Source organism: Lynx rufus, unplaced genomic scaffold, assembly GCF_022079265.1.
Source record: "Lynx rufus isolate CCGP_SWC_20201006 ecotype Redwood Valley unplaced genomic scaffold, mLynRuf1.p SCAF_3, whole genome shotgun sequence".
Lineage (NCBI taxonomy): Eukaryota > Metazoa > Chordata > Mammalia > Carnivora > Felidae > Lynx > Lynx rufus.
Window position 1 is genome coordinate 68,917,710 of NW_025814845.1, and position 27,857 is coordinate 68,945,566.

Consider the following 27,857-nt stretch of genomic DNA (forward strand, 5'->3'; position numbering starts at 1 on the left):
GTTTACAGACTCCTGTTGAGTATTCTCTGGTCTGATTCTTCAAGTATGCTTTCCATCCCTATGACTCAGCTTTAAAAAGCTGTCTGATCAAAAGCAAAAGCAAAAGCAAAATTTAAGAGATCCCAAAGTGGCAAATCAAATGTGGAAAATGCTTCATGGATGCATATGAATCATCAAAAAAAAATTTAATATTACACTGAGATATAAGAATAGTAAAAGTACTTTAAACAAGTAATGAGGAACAATTAGACTTCCACACTGTTTTATCACTTTTCCAATTTTACTAAAACTGTCTTTTGCAGCAGAATAACACAACATGTGGTCTATAGACCACAGACTTAAAACTTACTACACTTTTTCATCCAAGTCTAAATAGATTCTACTTCATTATCAGGTATAGAGAATCTCACTTAAGAGACCATTGTTTTAAAGTAGAGATTAAATTACCAGAATAGGAACATGTACTAAAATACTACTGCAGCTGAGTAAACAACCAAGAATTCCTAACTTTTAACTTACATTAAGAGTAAGTGAGTATGCTAGGATTTTTAAATACACAAGTTAAAAGCTTACTGGTCGACAGCAATTTATTAATTTCAGTAATAATAACTATTTGTTGTTGTAAGGTCCAGAACTCTCAGAAGTTAAATTAACTATGAAATAATGAATATTAATACTTAATAAGTACAAGTTTACCTTGTGCTAATCCTCCTTTACTCACCTTCCTTTATATCCTTTCACCTTCAATAAAAAAGGATTGAGACTAAAATCATTTTGACTATAACAATTATGATACCAAAAATTCACCCTCTATGGTTATAGAAACCCTCATTTTTCATAATACAATAGTTTGAAAAAGAAGAAAAGTCTTACCTTTAGTGTGACATCACACAGTTCTCCATTTTCATAAAACCGAAGAAGGGAACCATGAAAATCTTTCCAAGCTTCATTTGCTTCAAAGATAAAAGAGTCTTCTCCATCACCATCACTAATTGAAGACCTATTCTTTATTTGCTGGTGCTGTTGCCTTTTCCCCTTTGTGCAGTGATTCCTAGCTTGTTTTGCATTCACAGATTCTGAAGCCATTTGCAACACTCTTCTTTTAATATAGCTCTCTTCTCAAATATTCCATTTATTCTCTTAAAAGGGGTGTGGAGGAAGCAGAAGGTAGATGCAGCCCACTAACCTTCAGACATTTTTCAAAACCCAAACTGCCATTGTCCAATTGGCTGAGACTGAAAAATAAACAGTAAAACACATAAAAACAAACCAAAAGAAAAGTATCATTAATAATTATAGTTTACAAAACTAGATATAAAATGACCACATCAATTACTACTTAAGAACAAGTAACTTTGCAGCTCTATGCTAAATGTCATAATAATTACCTCAGCTAATTATATCAGTGAAGGAATGCCTTTAAAATCTAATTTGAAAATTCTGGAAAGATGGTGGAATAGAAGCAGCAGGAATCTATCTCCCATACCTAGGCAAAAATTGTACTGGCAGAATCAAACTGTAGAGTCTGTGGAAGGCTTACAACTTCAGGGAAAGACTGAAATGTTTAATTTTGTCAACTTCAGCTCTTAAGTACAACAGCACCTGTCCATCCCCACATCCTCAGTCAGATCGCAAGTAAGCAGCCAGGTACATGTTCCTAGAGCAGCTTACACAATTTTCAGGAGTTGGGGTGGACAAAAAGGACCTAGTCCTCCAAATATCAGTGATCTCTGCTGAGTGCTGACTACTGCTTCTGATCACAGAAGTGCAGGTAAAGAGGTGGACAGTCATTGGTAATACACCTCCACCTACTGTTAGAAGTCCCTCCCTCTCAGCTGACGTGCCTTACAGGGAATTTAAAAGGCTCGTGCCCTTCCTTTCCATTCTTACTGTTTGTTCCCCCCTTCTCCTTTTCACAGTCAAGACAATAAAAAACAAGAGCATATACAAGGAAAATTAGAAAGTGACAATGCATGCCAAGGGAAATGCTCAGAAAAGATGTGAGAAGACCTTAAATTATATACCTCAGGCTGATCATTAGCACAGAGATGGCTTACAACAAACAAAAAGAACAATAACAAAAACAAAAAATGGCAGACCTTAAAGAAGAATTAATCTGGACAATGATTTCCAGAATTACTACATTATTAGATTCAAATACCCAGTGTTCAACAACAACAAGAAAAATTACAAGGGATACAATGAAACAGAAATATGGCCCATTCAAGGGGTGGGGTGGGGAGAGGGACAACAAACTGTACTAAAAAAGAACTAATGGAGTATTTTATAGTAAAGACTTAAAAAAAACTCTTTTAAAGATGCTCAAAGAACTAAAGATATAAAGAAAATCAGGAAAATAACCAATACATTCAAAAAAGAAAAAGAAAAACTAAATAGAGACTGAAAAGAGTTTCTGGAAGTGACAAGTGCAATAATTGAAATGAAAAAGTCACTAGAGACACTCAGTGACAGATATGAACAGGCAAAAAAAAAAAAAAGAATTATCAAACTTGAAGACAAGACAATGGGAAATATCAACTCTCAGGTAAATACAGAAGAAAAAAAGACTGAAAAAACACGAACAAAACCTAAAAGACCTATGAACCAGCAAACAGACCAACATGCACATTATGAGAATCCTAGAAGAGTAAGACAGACAAAGGGGAAGAGAAAATATTTAAAGCAATAATAACCGAAAACTTCCCAAATTTGATTAAAAGCATCAATATAAGCATTCAATAAGTTCTAAGAAAGAGGAACTCAAAGGAAACCACATCAAGACATAATCAAACCTTCAAAACCCAAAGATAAAAAGAGATTCCTGAAAACAACAAGAGAAAAGTGAATTGTCAGACACAGGAATCCTCAATAAGAGTTTTAGCAGATTTTTTTATCAGAAACTTCAGAAGCCAGATAGAATAGGCAGATATGTTTAAGGTACTAAAAGACAAATCGAAGATATTATATCTGGCAATACTGACCTTCAAAAGTGAAGGAGAAAATAAGACATTCCTAGATAAACAAAAGCTGGGAGAGTTTGTGACCATTAGACCTGTCATGCAAGAAATATTCAAGAGAGTCCTACAAGGTGAAATGAAAGAACACTTAACAGTATCTCAAAGCCATATGGAAAAATAAAGAGCTCAAGAAAGTAAACACATGTATGACTACAAAACCTAGTATTACTGTAGCAATGGTTGGTAACTACACTTTTTGTTTCCAACAGGTTTAAGAGACTACTACATTTAAAGAAGAAAAAGCAATTATTAATGTAAAAGCTGCTATTACTATAACTTTGGTTTCCAACACCAAATCTTGTTTCCTCTACAATTCAAGGGAATAATTTAAAATAAATTTAAAAAATAAAATTAGGAGTGCCTGTGTGACTCAGTCGATTAAGCATCTGACTTTGGCTCAGGTCACAATCTCCCGGTTCATGACTTTGAGTCCTGCATTAGGCTCTGTGCTGACACCCTGGAGCCTGGGGCCTGCTTCAGATTGTGTCTCCCTCTCTCTCTGCCCCTCTCGTGCTAGCACTCTCTCTCTCCTTCAAAAATAAGTAAACATTAAAAAACCTTTTAATTAAAATTTAAAAATTTAAACCAAAATTTAATAATTACTAGCTGTGTCCAAAGACACAAGTAAGTTAGAATGGAAAGGATGGAAAAAAAAGATTTTCCATGCCAAAAGTAACCAAAAGAGAACAAATATGGCATATCAGATAAAACAGACTAAGTCAAAAAATGTTACAAAAACAAAAGGATATTATGTATTAACAAAAGGATCAATACAGCAAGAAAATATAACAATTATGAATTTATGCATATAATGACAGATCATGAAAATATACAAAGCAAAAACTAACAGAACTCAAGTGAAAAATAAATAGTTCCATAATAATAATTGGAGACTTCATACTCCGTTGACAATAAAGGATAAACAGAAGAAATAGAGGACTTAAATAACACAGTAAGCCAACTAGATCTAAGACATATAAAGAACAGTCCACCAACATAATACATATTCTTCTCAAGTGCATGTGGAACATTTTTCAGGATAGACAATACATTAGGCCACTATTTAAGTCTCACAGATTTAAAAAAATACACAGCATACCAAGTATACTTTTTAAAAAATTTTTTGATGTTTATTTTTTAATATAATTTATTCTCAAACCAGCTTCCATACAACACCCAGTGCTTGTCCCAACAAATGCCCTCCTTAATGGCTATCACCCACTTTCCCCTCTCCCCAACCCCCCCATCAACCCTCAGTTTGTTCTCTGTAGTTAAGAGTCTTTTATGGTTTGCCTCCCTCCCTCTCTGTTTTTAACTATTTTTTTCCCCTTCTTTTCCCCATGGTCATCTATTAAGTTTCTCAAGATCCACATATGGGTGAAAACCTATGATATCTGTCTTTCTCTGACTGAATTATTTCACTTAGCAGAATACCTTCCAGTTCCATCCACGTTGCTGCAAACAGCCAGATTTCATTCCTTCTCATTGCCAAGTAGTATTCCACTGTATATATAAACCAAATCTTCTTTATCTACTCATCAGTTGTTGGACATTTAGTCTCTTTCCAAATTTGACTATTGTTGAAAGCGCTGCTATAAACATTGGGGTACATGTGCCCCTATGAATCAGCACTCCTGTATTCCTTGGGTAATTCCTAGCAGTGCTATTGCTGGATCACAGGGTAGTTCTATTTTTAATTTTTTGAAGAACCTCCACACTGTTTTTCAGAGCGGCTGCAACAGTTTGCATTCCCACCAACAGTGCAAGAGGGTTCCCATTTCTCCACATCCTCTCCAGCATCTATAGTCTCCTGATTTGTTCACTTTAGCCACTCTGACCATCATGAGGTGGTATCTCAGTGTGGTTTTGATTTGTATTTCCCTGATGAGTGATATTGAGCAACGTTTCATGTGTCTGTTGGCCATCTGGATGTCTTCTTTAGAGAAGTGTCTATTCATGTCTTCTACCCATTTCTTCACTGGATTATTTGTTTTTCAGGTGTGGAGTTTGGTGAGTTCTTTATAGATTTTGGATACTAGCCCTTTATCCAATATGTCATTTGCAAATATCTTTTTCCAGTCCACTGGTTGCCTTTTAGTTTTGCTGATTGTTTCCTTTGCAGTACAGAAGATTTTTATCTTCATGAGGTTCCAATAGTTCATTTTTGCTTTTAATTCCCTTGCCTTTGAAGATGTGTCAAGTAAGAAATTGCTGCAGCTGAGGTCAGAGAGGTTTTTTCCTGCTTTCTCCTCTAGGGTTTTGATGGTTTCCTGTCTCACATGCAGGTTCTTCATCCATTTTGAGTTTATTTTTGTGAATGGTGTAAGAAAGTGATCTAGTTTCATTCTTCTGCATGTTGCTGTCCAGTTCTCCCAGCACCATTTGTTAAATAGACTGTCTTTTTTCCATTGGATACTCTTTCTTGCTTTGTCAAAGATTAGTTGGCCATATATTTGTGGGTCCAATTCTGTGTGTCTGTTTTTGTGCCAATACCATACTGTCTTGATGATTACAGCTTTGTAGTAGAGACTAAAGTCTGGGATTGTGATGCCTCCTGCTTTAGTTTTCTTCTTCAGTATTACTTTAGCTATTCAGGGTCCTTTGTGGTTCTATACAAATTTTAGAATTGTTTGTTTTAGCTTTGAGAAGAATGCTGGTGCAATTTTGATAGGTATTGCATTGAATGTGTAGACTGCTTTAGGTAGTATTGACATTTTAACAATATTTATTCTTCCAATCCATGAGCACAGAATGTTTTACCATTTCTTTGTATCTTCTTCAATTTCCTTCATAAGCTTTCTATAGTTTTCAGCATACAGATCTTTCACATCTTTGGTTAAGTTTATTCCTAGTTGTTTTATGGTTCTTGGTGCAACTATAAATGGGATCAATTTCTTGATATCTCTTTCTGTTGCTTCATTATTGGTGTATAAAAATGCAACCAATTTCTGTACCTGAATTTTGTACTTTGAGACTTTGCTGAGTTCATGTATCAGTTCTAGCAGACTTTTGGTGGAGTCTGTCGGGTTTTCCACGTAGAGTATCATGTCGTCTGCAAAAAGTGAAAGTTTGACATCATCTTTGCCAATTTTGATGCCTCTTAATTCATTTTGTTGTCTGACTGCTGATGCTAGACTTCCAACACTATGTTAAACAACAGTGGTGAGAGTGGACATCCTGTTGTGTTCCTGATCTCAGGGGGAAAGCTCTCAGTTTTTCCCCATTGAGGATATTAGCTGTGGGCTTTTCATAAATGGATTTTACGATGTTTAAGTATGTTCCTTCTATCCCAACTTTCCTGAGGGTCTTTATTAAAAAAGGATGCTGAGGGGCACCTGGGTGGCTCCATCAGTTGGGCAACCGACTTCAGCTCGGGTCATGATCTCGCAGTTTGTGAGTTCGAGCCCTGCATCGGGCTCTGTGCTGACAACTCAGAGCCTGTGGTCTGCTTCAGATTCTGTGTCTCCCCCTCTCTCTGCCCTTCCCCTGCTCATGCTCTGTGTCTCTCTGTCCCTTAATAATAAATGTTAAAAAATAAAAAATAAAAAGAAATATAAGAAAGGATGCTGAATTTTGTCAAATGCTTTTATGCATCGGTTGACAGGATCATATGGTTCTTAATTAATGTGATGTATCACATTGGTTGATTTGTGAATATTGAACCAGACCTGCAGCCCAGGAATGAATCCCACTTGATCATAGTTCTTTTTATATGCTGTTGAATATGACTTGCTCGAATCTTGTTGAGAATTTTTGCATCCATATTCATCAGGGATACTGGCCTGTAGTTCTCTTTTTTTTGCTGGGTCTCTGTCTGGTTTGGGAATCAAAATTATGCTGGCTTCGTAGAATGAGTCTGGAAGTTTTCCTTCCATTTCTATTTTTTGGAACAGCTTGAGAAGGATAAGTATTATCTCGCTTTAAATGTCTGGTAGAATTCCCCAGGGAAGCCATCTGGTCCTGGACTCTTTATTTGTTGGGAGATTTTTGATAACTGATTCAATTTCTTCACTAGTTATGGGTCTGTTCAGATTTTCTATTTCTTCCTGTTTGAGTTTTGGTTGTGTGTGGGTGTTTAGAAATTTGTCCATTTCTTCCAGGTTGTCCAGTTTGTTGACATATAATTTTTCACAGTATTCACTGATAATTGCTTGTATTTCTGACGGATTGATTGTAATAAATCCATTTTCATGCGTGATTTTATCTATTTGGGTCCTCTCTTTTTTTTTTTTTTTTTTAATTTTTTTTTCAACGTTTATTTATTTTTGGGACAGAGAGAGACAGAGCATGAACGGGGGAGGGGCAGAGAGAGAGGGAGACACAGAATCGGAAACAGGCTCCAGGCTCTGAGCCATCAGCCCAGAGCCTGACGCGGGGCTCGAACTCACGGACCGTGAGATCGTGACCTGGCTGAAGTCAGATGCTTAACCGACTGCGCCACCCAGGTGCCCCGTCTCTTCTTTTTGAGAAACCTAGCTAGAGGTTTATCAATTTTATTTTTTCAAAAAACCAACTCTTAGTTTCATTAATCTGTTATCCTGATTTTTTTTTATTTTGTATTGTTTATTTCTTCTATGATCTTTATTTCTTTTCTTCTACTGGGTTTGGGTTTCTTTGTTGTTCTGCTTCTAGTTCCTTTAGGTGTGCTGTTAGATTTTGTATTGGGGATTTCTCTTGTTTCTTGAGACAGGCCTGAATTGCAATGTATTTTCCACGTAGAACTGTCTTTGCTGCATTCCAAAGGGTTTGGACTGTTGTGTTTTCATTTTCATTTGTTTCTGTATATTTTTTTAACTTCTTCTTTAATTGCCTGGTTGACCCATTCGTTCTTTACAAGAATGTCCTTTAACCTCCATGTATTTGGAGGTTTTCCAAGCTTTTTCCTGTGGTGGATTTCAAGTTTCATAGCATTGTGATCTGAAAGTGTGCATGGTATGATCTCAATTCTTTTATATTTATTGAGTGCTGTTTTGTGACCCAGTATGTGATATTGGAGAATGTTCCATGTGTACTCAAGAAGAAAGTATATTCTGCTGCTTAAGGATGAATAGTTCTAAATATATCTGTCAAGTCCATCTGGTCCAGTGTATCATTCAGGCCCTTGTTTCTTTACTGATTTTGTCTAGATGATCTGTCCATTATTGTAAGTGGAGTATTAAAGCCCCCTACAATTACCACATTCTAACCAATAAGATTGCTTATGTCTGTGATTGTTTTATGTATTTGGGTGCTTCCGAATTCAGTGCATAGACATTTATAACTGTTAGCTCTTCCTGATGGATAGACCCCCACAATTATTATATAATGCCCTTCTTCATCTTTTGTTACAGCCTTAAGTTTAAAATCTAGTTTGTCTGATGTAAGTATGGCTACTCCAGCTTTCTTTTGACTTCCAGTAGCCTGAGAGATGGTTCTCCATCCACTCACTTTCAATCTGAAGGTGTCCTCAGGTCTAAAATGGGTCTCTTGTAGACAGCAAATAGATGGGTCTTGTTTTTTTATCCATTCTGATACCCTATGTCTTTTGATTGGAGCATTTAGTCCACTTACATTCAGTGTTATTATTGAAAGATAGGGATTTAGAGTCATTGTGTCATCTGTGGGTTTCATGCTTGTAGTGATATCTCTGGTACGTTGTGGTCCTTGCAACATTTCACTCACAGAGTCCCCCTTAGGATCTCTTGTAGGACTGGTTTAGTGGTGATGAATTCCTTCAGTTTTTTGTTTTTTGTTTTTTGGTTTTTTTGTCTGGGAAAACCTTTATCTCTCCTATTCTGAATGACAGGCTTGCTGGATAAAGGATTCTTGGCTGCATATTTTTCCTGTTCATCACATTGAAGGTCGCCCACCATTCTTTTCCGCCCCGCCAAGTTTCAGTAGATAGGTCTGCTACTACCCTTATGTATGTTAAGGCCCGTTTATCCCTAACTGCTTTCAGAATTCTCTATCTTCACATTTTGCCAGTTTCACTATGATATGTCATACAGAAGATCAATTCAAGTTACACCTGAAGGGAGTTCTCTGTGCCCCCTGGACGTGAATGTCTGTTTGGGGAAGTTCTCAGATATGTTCAAGTACACCTTTGGCCCCTTTCTGTCTCTTTTCTTCTTCTTCTGGAACTCCTATGATATGGCTATTGTTACCTTTCATTGAATCACTTAGTTCTCTAATTCTCCCCTTGTGATCCAGAATTTTTTTATCTTTTTCTCAGCTTCCTCTTTTTCCATAACTTTATCTTCTAATTCACCTATTGTCCCCTCTGCCTCTTCAATCCCTGCTGTTACCACCTCTATTTTATTTTGCACCTCGTTTATAGCATTTTTTAATTCAACATTACTATTTTTTAGTTCCTTGATCTCTGCAGCAATAGATTCTCTAGTGTCTTCTATGCTTTTTTCAAGCCCAATTAATCTTATATCTGTTTTGATCAATACTTTAGCTGTCATTTCTTCCTGGAATATCTTTTGAGGAGAATTCTTCTGTTTCATCATTTTGGCTAGTTTTCTGTACCTTATGTGTTTTAAAAGTTTGTTATGTGCTCTGCACCTGTGAGCACTGCTATATTAAAGAGGGGTCATACACTGTCCAGGGCCTGGCCCTTCAGGAGGTGTTTTTTGGAGAGTGTTACTTGCTTTGTGTTGTTGTGACTTTGGTTATTATATTTCCCTACTCATAGTGATGCTTTGGACCCTCCACCAGATGTGCTTTGATTTGTTCCTTGAAGTAGCCCTGGAAAGGAAAACAAACAGAAAACAAAACACAGAAACACACAAATAAAAAAAGAAAAGGAAAGGAAAAAAACAACCCAAAAGCAAAAAACCAGAAATACCAGCTGCAAGTAAAGAACAGGGTAGAGGTGGTGCTGATGGAAGAGCACATACAAAGAGAGAAATGACAAGGGTAGGGAAAAAGAAAAACACTGACGAGGCAGAGAGACTAAATGGCTTAATCCAGAAAGACAGAAAGGAAAGTAAAGGAGCAGGCCGGGGGAAAAATAAAAGAAGGTAAGGTTGTCCAGAGAGAGAAACTATACAGCTTAATTATTCCAGAGAGAAAGTAAAGAAGGAGGTACAGAACATGTATCAAGAGAATGGATTAAGTATGTCTGCTTAAACAAACCAACAACCAGCGTACCCAGACTACAGGAGGGAAGAGATAAGGAGAAAAGGAAGGAAAAATATATCTATATAATTAGAATTGTCTGCGAATTAATCCAGGCAATGCAGCAGCACTGGTCTGAAGGAGGGGCCATCTAGTTCCTCAGCATCTATGCCGCTCTAGTAGATACGCAGTTACCAGGCGCAGAGTGGTGTGGTTTGATGTAGGGGGGTTCCGCCTCCAATGTGGGCCCTACTGTCTGATCCCTGAGGTCCCACCTTGGTGGTGGTGGGGAGAAAAATGACGACACCCTCCTCCCCGCCAGTCTCTCCTCCACAGACCAGTGACCCAAACCACTCTGTAAAAGCCGTCCTCACTGTGCCGCAGGCACAAACGAGGCAGTTCGTTTCATTCCACCGACTCCCATGCCCCAGCACTTGGCTGGGATTCAAACTCCTGCTCCATGCTCCTTGGTATTGGGGAAGCACAGCTCTTTGCCATCCCATATGTGGTCCCCCGACAGGCTTTGTCCTGTCCCACAGCACTCCAAGGGAGGGGATCACTTTCTCCTACTGCAGACTGCACCCCTGACCTAGCCACCGAGCCCAGGGCTGGCTCCCCTCCTCCCCAGGTGCACAAACAGGGCAGCTGGCCCCAATCCGGAGAAAGGCCCACAATTAGAGATTGGATCTTTCTCCATCCCCGTCATGGTTCTTCTCTTGTCCAGATACAGTCTTATGCTTCCCCAGCCGCTCTTTCTTTCCCTTTGTCTCTCCACAGAAGGCGATCTCTCCCCTCCATTTGTTTTATCTCTGCCAGTTTACAATCACACACCTATGGCCCGGCAGGTTGTCCCGGTGTACTCCTGGTAGCAACCCAGTCTCTTTTCCTCCCAAACTCTTGGGGCTCAAAGTCCTTTGGCTTCAACACTTCTTTGTTTGAGAGACGCAGGAAGTTCAGATCCCCTTACTTCTCTGCCATGTTGGCCCCTCCCCCAAGTATCCTCTTGAATCACATCAGGATGAAGTTAGAAATCAATGATAAAAGAACAATGGAAAATTGGAAGAAATGGGAAAATTAATACCCTTTCAAAAACAACCAATGCATCAAAGAGGTAATCACAAGGGAAATTAGAAAACACTTAGAAGCATGGGACACCTGTGTGGCTCAGTTGGTTAAGCATCTGGCTTCGGCTCAGGTCCTGGTCCCATGGTTTGTGAGTTCGAGCCCCACATCAGGCGGTCTGTTGTCAACATAGAGCCTGCTTTGGATCCTCTGTTCCCCTCTTTCTCTGTCCCTCCCCTGCTTGCACCCTCTCTCTCTCTCTCAAAAATAAACATTAGGGGAAAAAAACAAAGAAAATACTTAGAAGCAAAGGAAAATAAAAACACAATATACCAAAACTTACAGGAGCCACAGCAAAAGCAGTGCTAAGTAGGAAACTTACGATTATAAACACATTTTTTAAAAATCTCAAATCAATAACCTAGCTTTACAAATTAAGAAACCAGAAAAGGAAAACTAAACCCAAAACTAGCAGAAGAAATGAAATATAGAGTAAAAAATAAATAAAACAGAAAACAGATAAACGGCAGAAGAAAACAACCCAAAAGTTGGTTCTTTGAAGAAATCAATACAATTGACAAAATTTCAGGTAAATCAACTAAGACAAAAAGAGAGAAGGCTCAAATTAGTAAAATTAGAAATGAAAATGGGGACATTACTTCTGACTCTACAAAAATAAAAATAATTATAAAAGAATACTATAAACAATTATACATCAACAAATTGAATATGAAATAGACAAGTTCCTAGGAAATAAAACCTAAATCACAAAGAAATAGAAAATATAAATAGAGGGGCGCCTGGGTGGCGCAGTCGGTTAAGCGTCCGACTTCAGCCAGGTCACGATCTCGCGGTCCGTGAGTTCGAGCCCCGCATCAGGCTCTGGGCTGATGGCTCAGAGCCTGGAGCCTGTTTCCGATTCTGTGTCTCCCTCTCTCTCTGCCCCTCCCCCGTTCATGCTCTGTCTCTCTCTGTCCCAAAAATAAAAATAAAAATAAAAAAAAAATAAAAAAAAAATAAAAAAAAGAAAATATAAATAGAGACTTACAACTACTAAGAATCAATTATTGGGGTGTCTCAGAGGCTTAATTGGTTGAGTGATCGACTCTTGATTTCAGCTCAGGTCCATGATCTCACAGTTTGTGAGACTGAGCCCCACATTGGGCTCTGCACTGAGACTGTGGGGCCTGCTTGGGATTCTCTCTCCCTCTCCCTCTGCTCCTCCTCACTCATGCTCTCTCTCTCAAAATAAATTAATAAACTTAAAAAAAAAGAGTCAATGATTACATCAATAATCAGAAATCTCCCCCAAAATTAAAGACCTGGACCTAACGGCTTCACTGGTGAATTCTACCAAGCATTTTATTTAAAGAAGAACTAATGTTATTCCTTCATAACATTTCCCAAAAATTGACAAGGACAGAATATTTCCCATCTCATTCTGTGAGGTCAGCATTACCTTGATTCAGAGACAAACAAAGACTATGAAAAAACTACAAACGTATAAATCTTAATGAACAGTAACGCAAAATCCTCAACAAAATAATAGCAAACAAAATCGGTGACATATTAAAAGGATTATACACAATGACCAAGTGGGATTTATTTCTGGAATGCAAGGTGGTTCAACATATAAAAATGAATAAATATAGTACACTATATCAAAATGAAAGAAAAAAAACCACATGATCATCTCAACTGATGCAGAAAAATAATTTCATAATACTCAACACACTTTCAAGATAAAAACACTGAATAAACTACAAACAGAAGGAAACTACCTCAACATAATAAAAGCCATTCATGAAAAACTCACAGTGAACATCATACTCAATGGTGAAAGAACACATTTTTGCTAAAATCAGAAACAAGGCAAGGATGCCCATCCTTCACCACTTCTATTCAAGAGTACTGCAAGTTCTAGCCAGAGCACTTAGTCAAGAAGAAATAAAAGGCATGCAAATTAGAAGATTACCTCTACTCATAGATGATATGATCTTATAGGCAGAATATCCCAAAGACTCCACAAAAAAACCTGCAGAATTAATGAATTCAGCAAAGCAGACTACAAAGTCAACACACAAAAATCAACTGCATGTCCATACACATCTCTAATTCTCAGTTTCTTCATTTATAAAAGAACAAGACTGGTCTAGGACAGGGTCAGCAATCTTTGTCTGTAAATGACCCAAAAAGTAAATACTTTAGCCTCAATGGGGCATGAGGTTTCTATCACAACTACTCAACTTTGCCACTGAAACACAATAGCAACCACAGTCAACAGTAAATAACTGAGCATAACTGTGTTCCAATAAAAATTTATAAAAACAACTGGTAGGCATGATTTAGCCCCAGGGCCATAGTTGTAATAACCTGAGAAGGATGACTGATTTAAACCCAACTATATCAAATCATGTTAAATATAAACAGCCTAAACACCAATAAACAAAAAAGGCACAGATTATGGAATACTACTCAGCAATTTTTTAAAAAGTTAGCCACTAAAACATGTAACATGCTGAATGAAGAAAAAAAAAAGCCAACCTCAAAGGGTTACCTGCTTTTGGAATGTATGATTCCATTTATGTAACATTTTCAAAATGACCAAAGTATAGAGATGGAGAACATATTAGTGGTTTAGGGGTTAGGGAAAGATGAGAAGTGAGGAATGCCTGGGTTTGCAAAAGGTATTTGTGATGGAACTGGAAAAAAAGATACTTGTGATGGAACTAGACCTTGACTATGATGTGGTCACATGAATCAGTGTCAATTTCCAGGTTGTGATATTGTACTAAAGCTATGTCAGATATTACCATTGAGGAAAACTGGATGAAGGGTATACAAGATTATTTCTTACAACTGCAAATAAACCTAAAATTATCTCAAATAAAGGCATTAAAAAAAAAAAAAGATTGTCAGACTGCATAAGAAGTGTGACTCAACATTAAATTGCCTATGAAACAACACCAACTTTTAAGTATAAAAATACAAATAAGTTAATGTAAAGGATAGAAACGGATATACCATGCTAACAGTACTTAAAAGTAAACTGAAGGAGACACATTATCTCATAACACAGACATCAAAGCCAAGAAAATTACCAGTTATAAAAAGACATTACCTAAAAAGCGGATAACCAACACACAAAAGAATGAAGTTAGACTCTTTATACCATATGCATAAATTAACTCAAAATGCATTAAGGATCTAAATTTAAAGCCTGAAACTATAAAACTGTTAGAAGAAAACAGAGGAAAAGCTTCATGACATTGGATATGGCAATGATTTCTTGAATATAACACCAAAAGTACAGACAACAAAAGAATTATGTCCATACAATACCCACCCACGTCAGGCATCGGGACTTGCACTGGAAAGACAAATTTCCGTAACATTTGGCTTTGAAAACCAGTAGGGATTAACTACATGAGTTTTTACAACCGGTGGGGCTTAACTCCAGGTACTTAAAATCAGCAGGCTTGACTCTGGGAAAGCCAGAAGGTATTAGGAAATTGAGTCCTTGCCCTGAAAGACCCAATATAAAAGCAGCAATTTGAAAAGCACCTGGGATACGTAGGAAGAAGTGTTATTTAATCTCAGAACATGTGCTGGACAGGCAGGAATCTTTAGGAGACTTAAGAACAAAAGATCTGGCCGGTGCCATTTCTCCTCCCACCCCCAAGCCTAGGTAGCTGGACATTTCTAGGAACATGCTCCACGGCACTAGCTAACACCACATACCCTGCCCCTGTGTTCTCCTGTGGATCTGCCCCATCCAACCCTGTCCAACTTGGCAAGCATCCCTCCAAAGCAGCTCCTGCTACAACACATCCTATAAGAAGCCCAATCAGGGAACAGCACCACTCCCTGTGCCTGGGGAGAGGGGAAGAGAACTACACACACCAGTGCAACTGCAGCCTCAGCAGACTTACTGGGGGCAGGCATCTGGTCTGATATCAGACCTGCCAACGAACAAAAGCCTCTCAGGGGACAACACAGGAAAAGTGCCCCGCAGTTCAGTGTTACCACAGCTGCAGCACACAAGCTGAGGGCAGGCATTTGGTCTGACTGCTGACACCACCCAACTACAAGCCCACAGTAGCCCCAGACTAGCAACTTAACGGCATGGCAACCAAACCCTGCAAACAACAGAGAAGCTGGGCCACTCCAACCAACTGGACTTGAAGCAAACACAGCTCAGCCACAACACTCATAGGAGGGTGCACGCAACACACATAGGGGACACCCCTGAAGTGCCTGGTTCTGGTGAACAGGAGACGCTGTACTACAGGGCACCACTGGAACTCTTCTTCATAAAGCCACACTTTCAAGAACAGGAGACACAGCTGATTTTCCTAATACATAGAAACAAAGACACAGACTTCGATAAAATGAGGAGACATAGGAATATGTCCCAAATGAAAGAATAGGAAATCACAGCAAAAGAGCTAAATGAAATGGAGATAAGCAATATATCTGATAAAGCATTCAAAGGGTCACAAAGATACTTATGGAACTTGAGAAAAGACTGAAAGACCTCCGTGAGACTATCACAAAAGGGCAAGAAAAAAGAACCAGAGATGAAGAACTCAATATCTGAAATTAAAAATGTATACACTAGAGGGAATCAACATCAGACTAGAAAACACAAAAGAATGGATACGGAAATTGGAAGAGAGAGTAAAGAAAGCAACCAAGCTGAACAGAAAAAGAGAATGATACAAATTGGAATAGGTTAAAAGAACTGAGTGACATCATCAAGTGCAATAACATTCTCATGATAGGGATCCCAGAAGGAGAAGAGAGAGAAGAGGGAAAAGAAAACTGATGTGAAGAAAGAATAGCTGAAAACTTCCCAATTCTGGGGAAAGAAAGAGACACCCATATCTAGGAGGCACAATGAACTGCCAATAAAATCACCACAAGGAGGTCCACACCATGATACATAACACAGTGGAAAAAGGAGTAATAACAAGAGAATTTTAAAAACAGCAAGAGAAAAGAAAACAGTTACATACAAGGGAAAATTTATAAGGCTATCAGCTGAGTTTTCAGCAGAAACATTGCAGGCAAAAGGGAGTGGCATGATATACTCAGGGTGCTTAAAGGAAAAAAAACTGCAGCCAAGAATACTCTATCCAACAGGACTATCATTCAAACTACAAGGAGAGATAAATAGTTTCCCATACCAACAAAACTAAAGGGAATTTTCTGAGTGGAAAGAAAAGGCTGTAGTCAAGAGTAAGAAAATTAAAAAATGAAAAAATTTCACAGGTAAATACAAACATAATAAAAGCAGTAGATCAAGGGGCGCCTGGGTGGTTCAGTCAGTTAAGCGTCCTACATCAGCTCAGGTCATGATCTCATGGTTCATGGGTTTGAGCCCTGCATTGGGCTCTCTGCTGAGCTGTCAGATTCTGTGTCTCCCTCTCTCTCTGCCCCTCCCCCACTTGCGCTGTGTCTCTCTCTCTCAAAAATAAACATTAAAAAAAAAGAAGAAGAATGGGTTTATGGGTTTAAAGTAAATGACCTTCAACTTAACAAAGATGGCTATATGCATACGATGTTGTATGTGAACTTAACGGTAACCACAAATTAAACATCTGTAATTCATATGCAAAAAATGAACAGAAAGGAATCCCTAAGAATATCACTAAAGAAATCCATCAAACAGCAAGGGAAGAAAGCAAGAGAAGAAAGGAACAGAGAACTACAAAAACAACTATAAAGTAGGTAACAAAATGACAATAAGTACATACCTACTGATAATTACTTTTTTTGATGTATGTCTATGAGAGAGAGAGAGAAAGAGAGAGAGAGAGAGAGAGAGAGAGAGAGAGAGAGAGGGAGAGAGAGAGCAAGCAGGGAAGAGGCAGAGAGAGAGGGGGACAAAGGATCCAAAGCAGGCTCTGCACTGACAGTAGAGAGCCTGATGTGGAGCTTGAACTCACAAACCTTGAGATCACAAACTGAAGTCAGAAGCTTAACCAACTGAGCCACCCAGGCACCCCCACCTAGAATCACTCTGTACGTAAATGAACTAAATGATGCAATCAAAAGACATATGGTGACTGAATACATAAAAAAGATCCATCTATATGCTGCCTACAAGTCACTCGCTTCATACCTAAATACACGCAGACTGAAAGTGAAGGGATGACAAAACATTAATCATACAAAATAGAAGTGAAAAGAAAGCTGGGGTAGCAATATTTATATTGAACAAAATAAATTTTAAAACAATGACTGTGACAAGAGACAAAGAAAACTACATAATGATAAAGGGCACAATCCAACAAGAGAATGTATAACAATGATAAATATTTATGCACCCAACATGAAAGCACTTAAATAGAGTAACTGTTAAAAGACAAAGGAAAGAATTTCAGTAATACAATAATAGTAGGGGACTTTAACCCCCCACTTAATGGGATAGATAATACAGATAGAAGATCAACAAGGCAACAGTGGCTTTGAATGAATGACTCACTTGACCAGACAGATGTATTTAGAACACTGTATCTCAAAACATTCAGATGTATTCAGAACATCCCACCATCCCAAAACAGTGAACACACATTCTTTTTTTTTTTTAAGTTTATTTATTTTAAGAGAGAGAGAGAGAACGTGTGCAAATATGAGTTGGGAGAGCAGAAAGAGAGGGAGAGAGAGAATCCCAAACAGGCTCCATGCTGTCAGTGCAGAGCCTGACACAGGGCTCCATCTCATGAATGATGTGATCATAACCTAAGCAAAAATCAAGAGTTGGACGCTTAACAGACTGAGCCATCCAGGCACCTCAGAATATGCATTCTTTTCAAGTGTACATGGAACATTCCCCAGAATGGATTACATGTTAGACCATAAAACAAGTCTCAATAAATTCAAAAAGACTGAAATCATATCATGCATCCGTTCTAATCACACAGTATGAAACTAGAAAGCAATGACAAGAAAAATCCTAGAAAGAACACAAACACATGAAGGCTAAATAACATGCTAGTAAACAATGAATGAGCTAATCCAGAAATCAAAGAGGAAATCACAAAATACATAGAGACAGACTAGACAGCAGCAGCTGGCATGGAGCTCCTTAGATGCTAGGGCTTGGATAGCACAGTAGCTCCCACCAGGTCGCCAGCCTCTACCCCAGGAGACCATTGCAATTGGCCACCCCCTACTCCTCTGTAACCACGTGCTACTAAAAGGTCTTGATCAAAACTGCCAATATGTTGGAGGAGATGCAAAAGAACTCAGTGGAGTGTGCTACTCAAGTGTTGAAGAAATACAGTCATCAAAAACAAGAAAAATCTGAGATATTATGACAGCCAAGAGGAGCTTAAAAAGACATGACAACTAACTGTTATGTGGTATCCTGAATGGGATCCTCTAACAGAAATAGGACATTAGTTAACACTAAGGAAATATGGGTGGCTCGGTCAGTGAAGCATCCAACTCTTGACCTCAGCTCAGGTCTTGGTCTCAGGGTTACGAGCTGGAGTCCTGTGTTGGGCTCTGTGCTGGGCATGGAGCTTATTTATTTTTTTTAATTTTTTTTTTAACGTTTTATTTATTTTTGAGACAGAGAGAGACAGAGCAATGAACAGGGGAGGGTCAGCGAGAGGGAGACACAGAATCTGAAACAGGCTCCAGGCTCTGAGCTGTCAGCACAGAGCCTGACGCGGGGCTCGAACTCACGGACTGCGAGATCATGACCTGAGCCAAAGTCGGCAGCCCAACCAACTGAGCCACCCAGGCGCCCCACATGGAGCTTATTTAAAAAATCAAAAAACAAACAAAAACATATGAGAAAATCTGAATTAAGTATGGGGCTTTCATTAATAATGTATCATACTGGTTCATTAACTTTAAGAAATGTACCAATTTAGTGAAAAATGTTAAAGGAAAGTGGATGGTGGTATACAGGAATTATCTGTACTATCTTCACAATTTTCCGAGAAATCTAAAACTATTTTAAATGTAAAAGCTTAAATAAACAATGACAATGTGATAATGATGGACAGACATATATATCAATAGAACACAGTTCAGAAACAGACTCACACAAATATGGCCAATTGATTTTTTTAATCTTTATTTTTTTAAGTGATATCTCCACCAAATGTGGGGCTCAAACTCATGACCCCAAGATCTAGAATCACATGCTCTACCAACTGAGCCAGCCAGGCACCCCTGATTTTTTTTATTTATTTATTTAAGTACAATTGAAATACAACGCTGTACTGGTTTCAGGTGTATAACACAGTGATTTAACAATTCTACACATTATGCAATGCTCACCACAACAAGTGTAGTTACCATACATCACCATAGACTGTTGTCATAATATTATTAACTATATTCCCTATGCTGCATTTTTCATCCCTATGACTTATTTATTTTATAACTGGAAGTTTGTACCTCTTGATCCCCTTCACCCATTTTATCCACTCCCAGCCTCCTCCCCTGTGGTAATTACCAGTTTGTTCTCTGTATTTATCAGAATGTTTATGTTTTTTGTTTGTTCATTTGTTGTTGTCTTTTAGATTCCACATATTAGTGAAATCATATGGCATTTCTCTTTCTCTGTCTCATTTATTTCACTTGGTATAATACCCTTTTGGCCCATCCATATTGTCACAAATGGTAAGATTTCATTCTTTTTTATGGCTAATATTCCATTGTGTGTATATATAACGCCCTTATTCTTTCATCTGTCAATTAGCCAATTGGTCTGAAAAGGTACAAAAGCAATTCAATGGAGAAGAGATGGTCTTTTCAACAAATGATGTTGAAACAATTGGATATCCATATACAAAATAATGAACCTTGACCTAAGCCTCACACCTCACATAAAAATTAACTAAAAATGGATCAGAAACTACACATATATATAAGTTTTAGACTAAAACTTCACAAACACCAAAAATATAAAAATTTACTGTATGACAAGAAATAAAATGGAAAAATAAAATCTGATTAAAATAAAATAGAAAAAAGACAGTTACATTCCAACATATTCATGATAAGGACACAAAAGGCAATATAATCACAAGCCAGTCTATTTCCTAAAGGGATAAATCAGCCCACTAGATTAAGATATAAAGGCAGACATCATCACCATCACCATCATTCGAAATACTACCATCATCAACCTCACGATCCACAACCCTATCTGCCTACCACTATTTTCAGTATTTTATGTCTAGTAAATCATTTAGCTCCCACTATGGCTCTGTGAGGCAGCAATTTTTGTCTTGCCCCTTTCACAGATGAGGAAACTGAGGCACAATGAGATGGAATGCAGCCCAAGTAAGTGGGAGAGCCAATATTCAAACCTAGGCAGCACAGCTCCAAGAGTCTGTGCTATCATCCACTATACTACTGCTCAGAGCACTTAGCAAGTGAAATAGAAAAAAACAACAAAGACATGAAAAATCAAGGTCCCTCTCTTCTCCCCTCTAAAACCAGCCATTCTAATTCCCCGACTTTTGCATGTGGCAATGTCATTTTTTTTTAAGTTTATTTATTTAGAGAGAGTGCAAGTGGGGAGGGGCAGAGAGAGAGAGGAGAGGGAGAATTCCAAGCAGGCTCTGTGCTATCAACACAGCGCCAAATGCAGGGCTTGAACTCGCGAACCTCTGAGATCATGACCTGAGCTAAAAACCAAGAGTCAGACACTTAAACAACAGCTACCCAGGTGCCCCTGCAATGTCATTTTTTAGGTTGCCCTAGTTCATAACCTGAGCCATACCTAACTCCTCTAACTTTCATAACCTATCACTTTCAATTCCCCTGAACCTGCTTGGGAAAATCTCTCCTATTCCTGAATTCACTGAATTCAACTCTCTTTCACTGTACAGTGACCCCCTTATCTGCAAGGGATATGTTCCAAAACCCCCAGTGGATACCTGAAACTGCAGATAGTACCAAACCCTATACATACTATGTGTTTTTCCTATACATACATACTTATGATAAACTTTAACTTATATATTAGACACAGTAAGAGATTAACAACTAATAATAGAACAATTGTAACAATATATGGTAATAAATGTCATGTGAGTGTGGTGTCTGTCTCAGACGTTGTGTGTACTCCATCTGAAAGTATCTTATTGTACTGTACCCACACTTCTTGTGATGTGAGATGACAAAATGCCTACATGATAAGTTGAAGTGAAGTTGTGAAGTGAGATGAATGATGGGCATTGACACACTGTTAGGCTACTACTGACCTTCTAATGATACGTTAGGAAGATCATTTGCTTCTGAACAGCAGTTGACCTCACAAAACTGAAACTGCAGAAAATGAAACCATGGATAAGGGGGGTAGGAGACTATGGTACTCTGAGACCTACAAAACTTGCCTGGATTAGAATAGCTCCCATTAACCAATCACCATGCCCCTATCATCCCTAAACAACTAATAAGGGCAATGCTGCCAGATTTATCTAGCTCTCAGTGTCAATTCCAAACTGTTTGATCAAACCATAGTTTAAATTGTTTCTCCTGGCATTCAAAGCCAACCTCTCCTTGCTCTGATTCCAACTTACCTTCCAGTCTTTTCCTCCATTATTTTTTGACATAAAGTAGGAGAAGGGAGGGGGAAAGGCTACTGACTAAACCACTGTGTGTCACATTTGCCAGAAGTCTTACACATACTCTCATTTAAGCACCACAACTACATTATAGATGGCCTAAACATCCCTGACTTGCCCAAAGTCACACAGGTAGAATATGGGAGCTTTCAATTCAGCTCTAATTCAGCCCATTCTTTTTCTACTTTATCAGACTTCACTATTCCATTTTTCTCAAATATATGTGCAAGTACTCAAGCTATTTCTTGTGAGGGAATGATGTGTAGGCCAAACTTAAACAATGTTTCTGAATTGTAGGAAGCCTTCTCTAAATTCTCCCGATGGGGTATGATCACCCTTCTGTGAATCCACACAGTACATTGCAGTTCTCTGAATGATTTTATTCCTTTTGTGTTTTAGACTTGCCTGCTTAATACAATGTTAACTCTTAAAGAAGAGTATCTTAAAAATATCTATGTAAAAAAAAAAAAATCTATGTATCTTGCCCACATAAGCCTGGGTCATAAGTGATTGAGTCAGCATGATTTTGTTGGCTGTGTTTTTCCCCCAGTATAAAAAAACAGGGTCAACTCTTCATTGCTAGTTAAGCTAATGAGTCTTCCTTCATCCAGAACTTTCATCATACCATATTTTGTGCCCAAGAGTCTGAGTATTATGATGGCAAGTATTACTGATCTTACTTCTAAAGTTCACTAGGTTTATGTACACATGATTCAAAACTATCATACACATTTTCCCTTGTACCAAACCACTCTAGCTTCTGTTTAAAGGCTTAATTTATTATTGTCACAAATCTATTTCCTTTGTCAGAGGACTGCTCTATGAAAAGGGCATTATATTCATTTTTATAAAATCATTTTTACATTTGACATCAGATTTGAGTAAGACACAACAGCTCAAAAACTTTCTATATCAAATTCTTTTAAAATGGTCTATTCAAAGAACACAGCACCCTCAATTTTTAAAAAATCTATTATATATAATAAAATGGGAGATAAAAGCAGGAAATGAATATTCCCTACAACACTTCACTCCTCCAAGGAACTTAGCAGACTTTAGGACTTATAAAGGCTGTATGTTAGTATTAAGTGAAAGTAAATCTCAACCTAAACTCTATAACCCAAAATGTTAAAAAAAAAATGTACTTAGATTCTGGCCCTTAGGGAGAAAAAAATAAGATACTACTCCTTCCTCAAATATATTAAGAGATTAGAAAAAGAAAAAAAGAGATGATCCACGGAGGTCTGTTTCTACCACACCGTACTGTGTTAATCCTACTGAAGCAGACAGGAAATGAGACCATGTTTTTGTTTCCCTAAATGCTAGTAAAATCATTATCAATCCAGAAAATAAGAAGTTCTGAAGAAAAGGTATTTCAAACAGAAGCAGACGGTTTTACTGGTTTGATGCAGAGAATATATAACTAATGTGTTTTTACATGTAAACACAACTTACAATGAATTATAGAAAACAAGACTTACAGCAAAAGCATAAAGATACTACATTAGGTCACTCTATTTTCTTTTTTCTAACTTCTTTGCACTTATAATCTACATGTGCTATCAATATATAATACTGTTATGCAGAACACTATATTAATTCATACTGTATTATTCTCATAACTAAAGTCTTTATAGGCAAAGAATGACTTTTATACTACACATTAATCAGAACAGTACTAAGTAGAAAGAGGAACTCCAAATGGTACTTTGAAGAATCACTATATAGTAACTACTGCTATATAGGCAACATAGTGTTATTAGACTCATTCTTCTCTTATTTCTTTTTTAACTGAAGAATAGTTGACATACACATTTTATTTTTTCAAGTGTATAACACAGTGAGTCAACAGTTCTATGCATTATCACCACAGTAAGTGTAGTCACTATATGTCACCTACAAAATTATCAGTGTTATTGATCATATTCTCTATGCTGTATTTTTCATTCCTGTGATTTACTTGATAACTGGAAGTTTATACCTCTTGATCCCCTTAATCTATTTCACCAGTTTCCCACCTACCTCACCACTGGCAACCACTAACTTGTTCTCTGTATTTAAGAGTCTGTTTAGTTTTTTTGTCTGTTCATTTGCTTTTTAGATTCCACACAGAAGTGAAATCATATAGTATTGGTCTTTCTCTGATTGATTTTACTTAACATAATACCCTCTAGGTCCATCCATGTTGTTGCACACAGCAAGACTTCGTTCTTTTTTATAGCTGAGTAATATTCCACTGTATTTACATACCACATCTTTATCCACTATTGATGGACACTTGGCTTGCTTCCATATATATTATAAATAATGTTATAATAAACATAGGGGTGCATAGGTAATTTCCATTTTTAATTTTTTGAGGAACCTCCATACTGTTTTCCATAGTGGCTACACCAATTTACATTACCAACAGTGCATAAGAGTTCTCTTTTTTTCATGTCCTTGCCAAGACTTGTTATTTCTAGTCTTTTTGATAATGAGCATTCTGACAGGTGTGAGGTGATACTGCATTGTGGTTTTGATTTGCATTTCCCTGATGGGTTAGTAATGTTGAGCATCTTTTCATGTGCCTGTTGGCTATCTAAATGCTTTCTGTGGAAAATGTCTATTCAGGTCCTCTGCTTGTTTTTCATATTTGACCTGTATTATGTTGAGATATGTTCCCTCTAAACCCATGTTGAGTTTTTAACATGAATGAATGTTGTACTTTGTTAAATGTTTTTGCCACATCTATGGAGATATTCATGTGGTTTTTTTTTCTTTCCTCTTGTTAATGTGATATATCACATTGAATTATGACTACTGAACCATTCTCACATCCCTGGAATAATCCCACTTAATAGTGGTGAATGTCCTTTTTATGTATTATTGAATTTCATTAACTAATAATATTTTGTTGAGGACTTTTACATCTATGCTCACCAGAGATAATGGTTTATATGTAATTTTCCTTTTTTTTTTTTTTTTTGGTGTCTTTGGTTTTGGTATCAGAGTAATGCTGGCTTGGTAAAATAAATTTGGAAGCACTCCTTCCTCTCCTGTTTTTTGGAATAATTAATAAGAATAGGTACTAATTCTTCTCCAAATGCATGGTAGAATTCACCTGGGAAACCAGTGGGTCCTGGACTTTTGTTTGTTGGCAGTTTGATTATCAATTCAAGTTCATTACTAGCAGTCTATTCAGATTTTCTATTCTTTTTTTTTTTTTTTTTTTAATGTTTATTTATTTTTGAGACAGAGACAGAGCACGAATGGGGGAGGGGAAGAGAGCGAGGGAGACACAGAATCGGAAGCAGGCTCCAGGCTCTGAGCCATCAGCCCAGAGTCTGACGCGGGGCTCGAACTCACGAACCTTGAGATTGTGACCTGAGCTGAAGTCGGACGCTCAACCGACTGAGCCACCCAGGCGCCCCTATTTCTTCTTAATTCAGTCTTGGAAGACTATGTTTCTAGAAATTTATCCATTTCATCTAAGTTGTCCAATTTGTTGGCATATCATTTTTCACAGTAGTCTATTATAATCCTTTATATTTCTGTGGTATTGATAGTAACTCTCTTTCATTTCTAATTTTATATATTTAAGTCCTTTTTTTCTTCTTGATAAGCCTGGCTAAAGGTTTATCAATTTTGTTTTCAAACAACCAGTTCTCAGTTTCATTGTTCATTTCTGCCATTTTTTAAGAGCATTTTATTTCTGCTCCAATCTTTGTTACCTTTTTCCTTCCACTAATTTTGGGCTTTGTTCTTTTTCTAGTTCCTTTAGAGTATAAGGTTAAATTGTTTGAGATTTTTCTTGTTTCTTGAGGTAAGCCTTTGCCACACACCAGAGTGTTTCCATTCTCATTTGTTTCCACGTATTTATTTCCTCTTTGATTTCTTCATTGACCCACTAGTTATTCAGTAGCATGTTGTTCAACTTCCATATTTGTGTTTTTTTCCAGGTTTTTTTTTCTTGTATTGATTTCTAGTTTCATACCGTTGTGATGAGAAAAGATGCTTGCTTCTTAAATGTACTGAGACTTGTTTTGTAGCCTAACATGATCTATCCTGGAAAATGTTCCATGTGCACTCTGCTCTTTTTGGATGGAATGTTGTATATAGATCTGTTAAGACCATCTGATTTATAGTTCAAACCCATTGTTTCCTGATCTGGATGATCTGTCCACTGATATGAGTGGGGTTTTAAAGTTCCCTACTATTACTGTATTACTGTCAACTTCTCCATTTATGTCTGTTAATATTTGCTTTATATATTGGGTGCATAGATATTTAAATTGTTATATCTTCTTACTAGATTGATCTCTATCATTTTGTAATGCCCTTCTGTCTTTTGTTACACTCTTTGTTTTAAAATCTATTTTGTCTAATATAAGAATTGCTACATCAGCTTTTCTTTCACTTCCATTTACAGGTAATGTCTTTTTTTTTACATGTAGTATCTTTTTGCATCCTTTCACTTTCAGTCTATATGTGTCTTTAGGTCTGAGTTTAAGCAAGATGGGTCTTGATTCATCAAGCATTCAGTCACCCTATGTCTTTTTATGGGACATTTATTTCATTCACATTTAAAGTAACTACTGATATGGTAGGTACCTGTTTCATTGTTTTCTGGTTGTTTTTATAGTTCTTCTCTGTTCTAGTCTTCTTTTGCTCTCTTCCCTTGTGATATGATGACTTTCTCTAGTTGTACGACTGGAATCCCTTATCTTTTGTGTAACCATTATAGGGCTTTGATTTTGTGGTTACCATGAAGTTCATATATAACATTCTCTGTATATGGCAGTATATTTTGTCACTTAAGTTTTAATCCATTCTAAAAGCACTACATTTTTACTCCTCCTTCCATATTTTATGCTCATGTTATATTTTACATCTTTTAATTTTGTGTTATCTCTTGATTACTGTAGATACAACTAATTTTAATACTTTTATCTTTTAACCTTCATACTAGCATTTTAAGTGATTGGTCTACTACCTTTACTATATGTTTGCCTTTACCAGTGAAATTTTTCCCTTTCATGATCTTCTAATTGCTAATTTGGCCTTTTCTTTTACTTGAAGTCCCTTTAAAATTTCCTGTAAATTCTATTTAATGATGATGAATTCCAACTTTTGTTTTTCTGAGAAACTCTTTTAACTCTCCTTCAACTCTGAATGATCTTGCTGGGTAGAGTATTCTTGGTTGTAGGTTTTTTCCTTTCAGCACTTTGAATATATCATGCCTCTCCCTTAAAGTCATCAAAGTTTCTGCTGAAAACTCAACTAATGGCCTTAGGAGGTTTCCCCTGTATATAACTAGTTGCTTTTCTTTTGCTACTTTTAAGAATCTCCAATTTTTAACATTTTATAATTTTTTAAAGTTTGTTTATTTTTGAGAGACAGAGAGCACACAAGCAGAAAAAGGGCAGAGAGAGACACACAGAATCCAAAGCAGGCTCCAGGCTCTGAGCTGTCAGCACAGAGCCCAACACAGGGCTCAAACCCATGAACTACAAGATCACGACCTGAGCCAAAGTCACAGGCTTAACCGAGCCAGCCAGGCACCTCTAATTTCTAGCATTTTAATTAGTATGTATCTTGGCGAAGATTTCTTTGGATTCATCGAGTCTAGGAACTTCCTGGACCTGGATGTCTATTTCCTTCTTTAGGTTAGGGAAGTTTTCAGCCATCATTTCTACAAATAAATTCTCTGCCCCTTTTTCCCTTTGCTTTCTGGGGTCCCTATAATGCAAATGTTAGTATGTATGATATTGTTCCAGAAGTCTCTTAACCAATCCTGATTTTTTTAAACGTTTTTTTCCTTTTGCTGTTCAGCTGGATTTCCACTCTCTCACCTTCCAGATCACTGATCCATTCTTCTGCATCTTCTAATCTGCTATTGATTCCCTTCAATGTATTCTTCATTTCAGTTATTATATACTTCAGGTCTGATTTTTTTTTTAATTTTCTCTTTGTGGAAATTCTCACTCAGTTCATCTATTCTCTCAAGTCTTGCAAACATGTTTATGACGATTACTTTGAACTCTGTATCGAGTAAGTTGCTTATCTGTTTCATTTACTTCTTTTACTGAGGTTT

The 27,857-nt window shown here is 37.3% G+C and overlaps 1 protein-coding gene across 3 annotated transcripts in view; it reads right to left on the reverse strand.

Annotated features, from left to right (window-relative positions):
• Window positions 1–27,857, reverse strand: part of KLHL8 (kelch like family member 8) — a 66,422-nt gene that overhangs the window by 25,190 nt on the left and 13,375 nt on the right. For all 3 annotated transcript variants that reach the window (XM_047090484.1, XM_047090483.1, XM_047090482.1), the window contains exon 2: window positions 874–1,235. In XM_047090484.1, coding sequence (XP_046946440.1) covers window positions 874–1,086 — 213 coding nt within the window. In that variant the 5' untranslated portion in view covers window positions 1,087–1,235. The remainder of the gene's footprint in view (window positions 1–873; window positions 1,236–27,857) is intronic.